The sequence below is a fragment of the Vombatus ursinus genome, unplaced genomic scaffold (assembly GCF_900497805.2).
Source record: "Vombatus ursinus unplaced genomic scaffold, bare-nosed wombat genome assembly UNPS02014812.1, whole genome shotgun sequence".
Lineage (NCBI taxonomy): Eukaryota > Metazoa > Chordata > Mammalia > Diprotodontia > Vombatidae > Vombatus > Vombatus ursinus.
In genome coordinates, this window is record NW_020954590.1 from 102,451,301 (window position 1) to 102,462,138 (window position 10,838).

At 40.8% G+C, this 10,838-nt stretch overlaps 1 protein-coding gene and 1 long non-coding RNA gene across 6 annotated transcripts in view; one reads left to right on the forward strand and one right to left on the reverse strand.

Annotated features, from left to right (window-relative positions):
* LOC114053688 (interleukin-7-like) overlaps positions 1-2,346 on the reverse strand; it is a 55,481-nt gene extending 53,135 nt beyond the window's left edge. For all 4 annotated transcript variants that reach the window (XM_027876804.1, XM_027876805.1, XM_027876803.1 and 1 more), the window contains exon 1: positions 1,459-2,346. In XM_027876804.1, coding sequence (XP_027732605.1) covers positions 1,459-1,525 — 67 coding nt within the window. In that variant the 5' untranslated portion in view covers positions 1,526-2,346. The remainder of the gene's footprint in view (positions 1-1,458) is intronic.
* Positions 955-10,451, forward strand: LOC114053690. 2 transcript variants are annotated; one of them, XR_003570407.1, is made up of 4 exons: positions 977-1,033; positions 1,857-1,968; positions 3,154-3,189; positions 10,004-10,451. It is a non-coding gene; the product is annotated as an uncharacterized LOC114053690 (long non-coding RNA). The 2 variants fall into 2 exon arrangements; XR_003570408.1 differs by lacking the exons at positions 1,857-1,968; positions 3,154-3,189 and having other exon boundaries at positions 955-1,033.
* Positions 10,452-10,838: the final 387 nt, after the last annotated feature.

Genomic DNA, 10,838 nt, shown 5'->3' on the forward strand with positions numbered 1-10,838 from the left:
GGATATTAATTTTTCTTAGCTGGTTTATAAAAAAAAACATTTATAGTACTTGAGTAGATATAGATTTGGCTAGTATTGTCAACAGACTCAGTGACATTACGTATTTTAACCTCTTCTCCTCCTGTCTATTTTACAACAGAGTCAAGGCCACAAATGGATTTGGGGGCGAGTCAGCAGAAAATTCTTATTGGAGATTTGGAGAAAAGGCTAAGAATTGAGGTTATGATGAATTTCTAATCTCAGTAGGAAAAAAAGCAGAACACTAGGATTCACATTCCAGATTAACTTCCATCACACACATTTCTTTTTTTATGGCTACCAAAGAGCCTCCTCCTCCCCCAGAACATAGACGTACCTTTTCTCACTGGATGGTTTTGATGCTTGTCCTTTTAATCCACACAAGTTTGTAAGATCAGAGGGGGTACAATTTTGATCTAAGGGACTTGCCAGAAAATGAGACTGATCCATGCCTGCATTCTGTCCGTTTCCTTCATCCTCTCCCTTGGAGGAGAAGGAATTTAAACTATCCCACTCCCTCTCTGCAGCGCTATTTCACCTTCCTTCCTCTCCTGCCCTTTCTCCTTTGGGTGCCATAAACCTGTTGGCCCTTTGTACTGTCTGCAGCACCTGTCAACAGAGACTAGTCAGCCTGGACTCTTTCCTTGCCAGTTATAGCCAGCCTCCTCTTAACTCTTCCAATGCATTCTAGCTTTTAGTGGGGGGACGAGGGTGTAAAATTGAGAATTTCATTCATACCTAACTGTATCCAAAGTAGAACTATAGGGAAAACCAGAACTCAAGCATGATTCTACCCCCACTGCAAACCTCGTGGCTGGGTTCCGGGCATCACGAGCCAAGTACAGCCCTAATCGCGAAAATCACAATTACATTAGGGGAAAAACCCGGGATTTTCCAGTGACCTGCCAGAGTGGGGTTTAAAAGGGCGCCCTGGGGCAGCGACGCTTTCATTTCGGCTGAGGAGCAGTCGGAGAGCTGCGGCAGCCCGCCCCGCACGTCGGGCGCCAGTAAGAAAGTAAGGAGGCACGGGCGCAGGGGTCAGGACACTGGCTTGGTTCGGTGTTGGGGGTCTGGTGTGCGGGATTGGGTATTGGGGTAGGTGAGAGCGATAGGCTGCAAGCTGAGCTGGGGACTGGGCTGGAGGCTGACCCCGCTGAGGGGGCGCGGGCTTTCTCTGGGCAGGAGGAACAGGCTCCCGGAGGGCGCAGCTCCAGGCTGCCTCTTGCTGCCCGCCAGGAGAGGCGCGGCCCCAGGTGTGAGAGGCTGCACCTCATGTACGCCAGCCCGCCGGAGCCGCCGGCTGGGAAGGGGAGAGCCTGGGCTCTCAGAGTGCAAAGTGCGAGGTGCAGCTGCAAAAGAAAATCGGTGGTTGGGGGTGGGGACTGCGCCGAGCCGCCCGGCGCCCCACGGTGCAGAGAACGCAGTACCTGTCACGCTTACCATGGAACATGGTCTGCGTGCGCTGCAGGAGCCGGCTGCGGTCATGTTGGCGGCAGCAGAGTCTCATGGCCCATGGTGGCTGCCTGCCTCCGTCTCCGCCTCCTCCTCCGCCGAGGTTCACGGGAGTGTGCACTGGGCCAGATGGGCTCTACAGCTGACTCGTCTCACCCACGACGCGCCCGCCGCTTCATCCATCCCGGGGGGCGGTGCACGCCACCAGCGGGGCCTGGGCTTCGCTTGCTTTTTTCGTGACTTCCGTGTGCCCGGCCAGCGGTCTACTTTCAGTTTCTACTTTGGGGCTTGTTCTGAGGGAGCAAACTTCGGGTTCATCACTGGGACGCCTTCCTCCCGACCTGGTCCCTTCTCTCTTACACTCTCCTCTCTCTCCCTTACATCAGGAGTCTTACCCGCGTGGCCCGAGTGCTTCTGGCGACTTTCCAAGCAACTAACTGCAGGAGAAATTTTTGGCACTGGAAAGTGATAGCCCCGTCATGAATCAGAGCGATCCGGGTCAGTCTTCCCGGATGACCTCTATCACATTAACTAAATGCTGGGAGGCTCTGGACTTAGGGCATCTGTTTTTCCTGTGGCCAAGGAAACTATTTGTACAGCATGCGAGGGTGGAAACCCAAGTGGTAGAGACATCAACTTTACCAATCTGCTGCTGATGCTTTGGGAATTCCCAAGCTGTCCAGTAGAAAGGGAAGATTGAGTAGGATTGCGTGACTGAAACTGGTTACATTCTCTTCTCCACCCTTCAACTATATCAGTTTACATGCTGAGTTCTGTACATGTATCCACTAATAGCTCCAGTGTCTCAGAAGGACGTATACTTCATTCAGAACATATGGATATCTTTGATTCAAGAGTCAGTCCAAAATAAAATGAACAGAGACAGCTCTCTCAAATACAAATTTATCTTAATTAAATTTAATTGAATCACAGATTTTTATTATTTTTTTTTCTTTGAGTTTTGAAGCCTCTCGTGAGTAGGTATTGTTTTATTCCTTACATACCCAACACTTAGCACTGTCATAGGCTCGTAGTAGGCACTTTAATAGATGCTTGTTGATTGATGTGGGGCAGAAGGTCAGATTTCTAAATACTTAGTAACTGAGTGTGATTGTAGTGGAAAGACCACTGGATATGGAGTTCAGCTATATGTATTATAATTCTAGCTACTTATAAGTTGTGGGGTTCAGAAAAAAGCAACTGGCACTACACTGTCTCAGTTTCCTTATCTAGCAATTGAATTCAATGTATTTAGATGGAACTCAAGAGGCAAATTTGACTTCATAATTATCTCTACAACTTGGTGGCTTTGGAAGTATATGCTTTATTCAAAAGAAACCAGATAGGTAAAACTTTGGGGGAGGGGAGAGTAGTATTGTATATTAGGATTTTTTTTGTCAAGACATTGACAAAGCAAAGCTGAGTAGCATTTGAAATAAGATCAACAGGGGAAGGAAGAAAGTGATATTTTAGTGTTGATATGATGGATTATGCTGATAGTTTTCCTTATATTGAACCAGCCCTGCATTCCTGGTATGAATCCTACCTGGTCATAGTGTATTATTAGTGTGATAAGTTGCTGTAATCTATTTGGTAATGTTTTGTTTAAAATTTTTGCATCTATATTCATTAGAGAAATTGGTCTATAATTTTCTTTCTCTGTTTTGACTCTTCCTGGTTTAGGTATCAGCACCATGTTTGTATCATAAAAAGAATTTGGTAAGATTCCTTCTTTACCTATTTTACCAAATAGTTTATATAGTATTGGAATTAATTGTTCTTTAAATATTTGATAGAATTCGCATGTAAATCCATCTGGCCCTGGAGATTTTTTCCTAGGGAGTTTATCAATGACTTGTTCAATTTCTTTTTCTGAGATAGGGTTATTTAAGTATTTTACTTCCTCTTCTGTTAATCTGGGCAATTTATATTTTTGTAAATATGTATCCATTCCACTAATATTGTCAAATTTGTTGGCATATAGTTGGGCAAAATAATTACTAATTGTTGTTTTAATTTCCTCTTCCTTAGTGGTAACTTCACCCTTTCCATTCTTGATACTAGTAATTTGGTTTTTTTCTTTCTTTTTTTAAATTAGATTAACCAAAGGTTTATCTATTTTATTGGTTTTTTCATAAAACCATCTCTTAGTTTTATTTATTAGTTCAGTAGTTTTCTTAATTTCAATTTTCTTAATTTTTCCTTTGGTTTTCAATATTTCTAATTTGATGTTTAATTGAGGATTTTTAATTTGTTCTTTTTCTAGTTTTTTTTAGTTGTATGCCCAATTTGTTGATCTCCTCTTTTTCTGTTTTATTTATATAAGCATTTAGAGATATAAAACTTCCCCTAAAAACTGCTTTTGCTGCATCCCATAAGTTTTGGTATGTTGTCTCATTATTGTCATTCTCTCGAATGAAATTATTGATTGTTTCTATGATTTGTTGTTTGACCCAATCATTTTTTAGGATTAGATTATTTAGTTTCCAATTATTTTTTAGTCTATCTTTCCATGGCCCTTTATTACATCTAATTTTTATTGCATCATGATCTGAAAAGGATGCATTTAATATTTTTGCCTTTCTGCATTGGATTGTGAGGTTTTTATGCCCTAGTATATGGTCAATTTTTGTGTATGTGCCATGTGCTGCCGAGAAAAAAGTATATTCCTTTCTATCCCCATTCAGTTTTCTCCACAGGTATATCATACCTAACATTTCTAATGTTCTATTCACCTCCTTAAATTCTTTGTTGTTTATTTTGTGGTTAGATTTATCTAGTTCAGAGAGGGGGAGGTTGAGTTTCCCCACTAGTATAGTTTTGCTGTCTATTTCTTCCTGTAACTCCCTGAACTTCTCCTCTAAGAATTTGGATGCTATCCCATTTGGTGCACATATGTTTAGTAATGATATTACTTCAATGTCTATGGTGCCTTTTAGCAGGATGTGGTTTCCTTCCTTATCTCTTTTGATAAGATCTATTTTTGCTTTTGCTTTGTCTGAGATCAGGAGGGCTACCCCTGCTTTTTTTACTTCAGCTGAAGCATAATATATTTTGCTCCAGCCTTTTACCTTTACCCTGTATGTGTTACTCTTTTTCAAATGTGTTTCCTGTAAACAACATATTGTAGGATTATGGTTTTTAATCCAATCTGCTATACGTTTCCATTTTATGGGAGAGGTCATCCCATTCACATTTACAGTTATGATTACTATCTGTGTCTTTTTCTCCTTCCATCCCCCCCTCCATTTATACTTTTTTTTCTCCTTTCTCCCTCCCCACCCCACTAGTGTTTTGCTTTTGACCAGCACCTCCTTCCATACCACCTCCCTTCTATTATCCCTTTCCTTCTCCTTTACCCTTACTGCTTCTTCCCCCCTTCTATCCCCCCTCCCTTTTCTTTCCCCTTTCCCCTCCTACTACCTATAGTGCAAGTTAGATTTCTATAACTAACTGATTATGTTATTCCCTTCTTGAGCCAAATCTGATGAGAGTAAGGTTCAAAAAATGCTCATCCCCTTCCCTTCTTTACCTCTGCTCTAATAGGCTTTTGTGTCTTTTCCTGTAATATAATTTACCCTTGTCTGCTTCCTCCTTTCTCAGTACATTTTCTTAGCTCAGACTAATCCACTTACTTGGATCCATTTAACCCACTTGATTAAATTTTTTTTATCATTACATCAAAGTCAACTTATATCCACCCCCTTTACGTATACTCCTTTAACATGGTATAATAACAATACAGTTCTCAAGAGTTGCAAGTGTCATCTTCCCTTGTAGGGATGTAAACATTTTGCCCTTATTAACAACATATTGTATCTTTCTGTCCCATTTACCTTTTTATGTCTCTCTTGAATCTTGTACTTGAAGATCAAATTTTTTGTTGAGCTATGGTCTTTTTATCAGGAATGTTTGGAAGTCCCCTATTTTGTTGAATATCCATCTCCTTCCCTGAAAAATCATGCTCATTTTTGCTAGGTAGTTAATCCTTGGCTGCATTCCAAGCTCCTTTGCCTTATGGAATATCATGTTCCATGCCCTATGGTCTTTTAATGTAGAGGCTGCAAGGTCCTGTGTAATCCTGACTGTGGTTCCATGATATTTAAATTGTTTCTTTCTGGCTGCTTGCAGTAATTTCTCTTTCATCTGGTAATTTTGGAATTTAGCTATTATATACCTTGGCGTTTTCAATTTGGGATCTCTTTCAGGTGGGGAGTGGTGGATTCTTTCTATAGTTATTTTACTTTCAGGTTCTAGGACTTCAGGGCAGTTTTCCTTTATGATTTCCTAAAGGATATTGTCCAGGCTCTTTATTTCATGATGACTTTCAGGTAGGCCTATAATTTTTAAATTGTCTCTCCTGGATCCATTTTCCAGGTCAGCTGTTTTAACATGACGTATTTTACGTTTTCATCTATTTTTTCATTTTTTTGTTTCTGTTCGACTGATTCTTGTTCTCTCATAGGGTCATTAGTTTCCATTTGTTCAATTCTAATTTTTAACATGTTGTTTTCTTGTTAGATTTTGTACTTTCTTCTCCAATTGGTCAATTGTATTTTTAAGGGATTTGTTTTCTTCAGTGTACTTTTTTTCCAGTTGGTCAATTGTGTGTTTTAGGGACTTGTTTTCTTCAGTGTACTTTTTTTCCAATTGGCCAATTGTACTTTTAAAGGACTCCTCTACCTCTCTCATTTGACTCTTAAAAACCTTCTTGAGTTCTTCTAAGAAGGCTTTTTGAGCTTCAGATCAGTTCATATTCCCTTTTGATGTTGGAGATGTGGGTTTGATGACAGTGTTGTCCTCTTCAGAATTTCTGTCTTGATCTTCACTCCTCTTATAATATGAATCTATGATACGTTTCTTTTTACTCATGGTATTTCTTTATTCCCTTTCCTTTAAAGAGATTAAGCTCTACCTACTGGGGAGCAGAGGGCACTGACCCAAGCTTCTCGTGTTGGGAGCCTAGGTCTTGGTCACTGGCTTTGTGTGCTGGGGCCTCTTATGTTGGCAATTGGAGGCTGTAGGGTTCTGGCAGTTTATCTGGTCTTGGGCTGGAATCAGCAAGGCTGGGACTTTCAGGTAAATCTAGGTTGCCTGCTTTTCCTTTCCTTTAGCTTTGTTTAGCTCCTTTTAGATAAGTGCTGCCAGGTGTTTATCTGCCTGGGGCCCCTTGCAGTGCTGCCTCCCTTATTTCTGTTGAGGCACTGGGAAACTTCTTTGCTGTAGAATGCCGAGGCACCTGGTGGTTTTCTGAGCTGGTTTCCACCAGTTACCTCACCCTCACTGAGGCACTTGGAGGTACAGCTGCTGGCGTTTGGCTGCTCGACCACCTGAGCTTCGGGATCTCCTATTGGTTGGCAGTTGGAGACTGTAGGGTTCTGACAGCTTACCTGGTGTTGGGCAGGAATCAACAAGGCTGGAACTTTTGGGCACCTCTAGGTTGCTTTCTTCAGCTCCTTTCAGATGAATGCTGCCGGGTGCTTATCTGCCTGGGGCCCTTTGTAGTGCTGCTTCCCTTATTTTTGCTGAAGCACTGGGACACCAGTTTGCTGTAGAATGCCGAGGCATCAGAATCTCCTCCTGGTGCGCTAAAGTGGGTCTTTCCACTAGCTGGCTGGGCAACTCCTGTTTCGTACTGCTCCCCTTCCCCTAGGGTAAGAGGGTCCTTTCCTGTTAATTCCTCTAGCTACCTGGGCTACTTCACTGCTGCACCCTGTCTTTCTTCTGATTCAGCTGTTCCAGAGTTTTTTCTGGGGTGATATTTTCTGGGTTTTCAGAGGTTGATAGGGGAGGGTAAGAGCGACTACCTTTTTACTCTGCCATCTTGGCTCCCGGAATCGAAGTCAGGAAAGTGATATTTTAATGAGTATATTACAGTCTACCTGGACAGAAAGAGGAAAAAAATGAGGAATTTGAAAAAACAGATCCCAAGTCTGTCACAGAAGCATGACATAGTAGTGGGGGTTGAGGGGGAGAAAGGCTTCAATTACCTGGGCATAAACTCTAGCTCTTTCCCTGTCAGAAGCAGAATAGCTAATAATTTCTTGAGTTGTCTCAATGGTAATTTCATACTTCAAAAGGTGGAGGAACCAATCTGGGTAAATTTTGTTTTGGGATCTGATATATACTGAAAGAGAACCTGGTTGCTGGGATGGAAATTATGGGAACTTTGGGGGCATGGAACTGATAGAATTTGTGATACAGAAGGAGAAAAAAGCTGAGATGAGTTTGAGATTAATCCGATATTTTGGGAATACAGGTTTCAAATCCTTTCAGAAAAAGGATAGTGAACATGCCATTGACTCCAATTCTACAGAAGAAGTGAGGCTAGTAGGGATGAGATGCTAGCTAGAATGAACTCCTGAAAACAAAAAGAGAAGGACTTCAATGAATAGACAAAAGAGAAGTGATTAATGAGACTGATGTGAATGTGTCAGAAACTGACTAGCCAACTTGCTTTAAAATAAAGGGTATCTTGTTTTTATGTTACCTACATATCCAAATCCACAGATCCTTCTCCCTTCTCAGAATACCATCCCCTAGAACAAGGAATTAAAAAGGTGTGTGCTGGGGGGCGGGAAGGGATGAAGGGCAGTTCAACACAAGGAACCAAGATATCAAAAAACTCAAATATTATATGCAGTGTTCTTCACCATAGCTGACTTGCCTTAAAAAGACATGAAAATATGGAAGCAAGAGAATAAATACAGTAGAGTAGTATGATCCTGTAAAAATAGTATCTGGGGTCCCAAAGCTCAGAATGGGCCAAAGCTAGTAAGGAAAACTAAAAGTAACAAAGCAGTTTTTTTTTTTAAGCTATAGTTGGGAAAATAGGTTCAGAAAAGACTAGTACTGCTGTTGAAGGTAAATGGGACAATGACATTGGATGGCAGTGAAGGTGAAACTACTCAACTCATTTTCTTCAGTTTTCTCTATGAAGCAGAATGGAAAAGAAAGAAAAAATACTGTTAGTTGATTCCCAGGATAAGTAAGGAGAGAGTAAGAAACTGCTTAACTAGATTTCAATTTGCCTGGGTTACTGAGAGAACCAGCAGATATGATAGCTGAGCCACTGAAAGATCATAAAAAACTGAAGAAGTAAAAAAAAAAATGGAAAAGGGCAAGTTTTATCTCAGTTTTCAACATAAGAGAGAAAATAGAATCTTGCAAACTCTACAAAGGAAAATGATGCAGGTGAGTTTGACTTCAGTGCCTGGAAACATTCTAGAATGTGTATCATTAAAGCAATTGTTAGCAAGTTTGGAAAAGGGAGCAGTGATCAAAAAGGGCCTGCATTTCTCTGGCAAAAATATGTCACACCAGACTCCAATTTTTTTTTTAAAACAATGCTTAGAATGTAGCTGGCATTTAATAAATGTAGATTGATTGGTAGGATGCGGAAAAGGTATAGATGAGGGTTGGATAGTAGGATTAGGTAGATTTAGATTGATTGAGCAGACCTAGGGAGTAATCAATAATGGTTTGATGTCAGCTTAGCAGAATGTCTTCAGAGGAGTACCTCAGAGATCTCTGCTTGATCCTGTGCTACTTAATATTTTTTTAATCAATAACTTATATAAGGTCATAGATGGAATGTTTATTATATATACAGATGACACAAGGCTGGGAGGGATAGCTAACACATTGGATAACATTCAGGATGCAAAAATATTTTGACAAGTGAGAACATTAGGTCACTCTGGATAAGATGAAATTTAATAGAGATAAATAGAAATTAATAGAGATAAGATGAAATTTAATAGAGATAAATAGGTAAAAAGTTTTACACAGGTTTAAAAAGTAAATTTCTCAAGCATAAGATGAGGGAGTTGGGTTAGACAGCAATTTTGTCTGAAAAATATGCAGTTTTTAATGAACTTCATCTTGAGTCAACATCGTGTTAAAGCAACCAAGAAATCTGTGATCTTAAACTGTGTTTGGAGAAGTGGGGTAACCAGAACTGAGGAAGTGATGGTCTTCTCTGCCTTGGTCAGACCACATCTAGAATATTGCCTACAGTTCTGGCTACCAAATTTTAGGAAGGATATTGAGTAGGGAAGGAGCCTGAGGAGGGTGAAGAGTATGGTGAAGGATCTCAGGGTCATGTTGTATGAGGATATGATGAAGTTGCTGAGAATGTTCATTCTGGAGAAGAGAAGGAAGGGTATACATAATAACTGTCTTCACATTTGTGGAAGATGGATTAACCTTGATTATTTTGGCTCCAGGGGAGCAGAATCAAGAGTTGGAGCCAAAATTTGGCAGAGATCAATTTAGACTTGATGTCAGGAATCCCGAGCCCCCCACCCCCTCCCAATAACTTCCTAACAATTAGAACTATCTCCAGGTGAAATGAATGAATTGCCTCAGAATGTGGTAGATTCCTGGGTATTTATAAGCCTTCTGGATGACTTCATGTTGGATATGATGTAGAAGGGATTCTGGTTTGGGTCCAAGTTGGACTAACTGGATCATATTAAAGGCTGTTAAAAGGTCCCCTGAACTTATCTTTTTGAGTTGTCATATTTTCCAGAAACACTGGACCCAGAACATGGAGGAAGCCCTGAATGTGTCAAGGATGAAGCACCCTCCCACTCAGCTGACGTAAGTTGTTGTTTGCACCCCAAGCTGGGATTCCTTGTATGTCCTCGGGAGTCATGATAGGTGCCAGCAAGTCTGTGCCAGACTGGGAAAATGCTTGTGCAGCTGAGGTCCTTTGCAGATTTGAGGCCCCTTCTATCTTCATAGTCTAGTTATTCCTAAGGGAAAAGAATGAAGCTTTTGCCATCGCCTTGCTTCTCCCCTTCAGGAGGATTTTTTCCCCTTTTTCCCACCATTACTACACCTTCCCTCCCAATGCCACGCCTCTTCCTGTTTTCTCCTCCTCCTTTTGCTGTACTGTCATAAATCTGCAAACTTTTGTGAACTCTTTGGGTTCCACATGCATGTTTATTTCTCTTGTAATAAACCTTGTTTTCACATAAGTCTTGTGATGTGATTGCCTGTTGACAATAGTTAACGAAGTCTCTTTCAGCTCTGAAATTTAGTGATCTATAAGATTGGATGATCGAAACACTTTAGAATTCAAAGAAGGTGATTGGCTTATACTTGTGGGCAACACAAGGATGAAGAAATAGGTGTAGAAGGAGAGACAAGTAGAATTAATGTGGATGTTCCTTGGGGGATAAAAAGGCATCATAGTGAAGGGAATAATAAAATAATAAAAGTTAATTACATTCAGAAGATGGTATAGTAAAAATATATGGCACAAAATATTCCTCCTTAACCTGAGATGGACTCTCTCTTTATACATTATAAGGTCCATAGTGAGAGTGGTTCTAAAGCAAAGTAAAAGCTGCACATTTGTA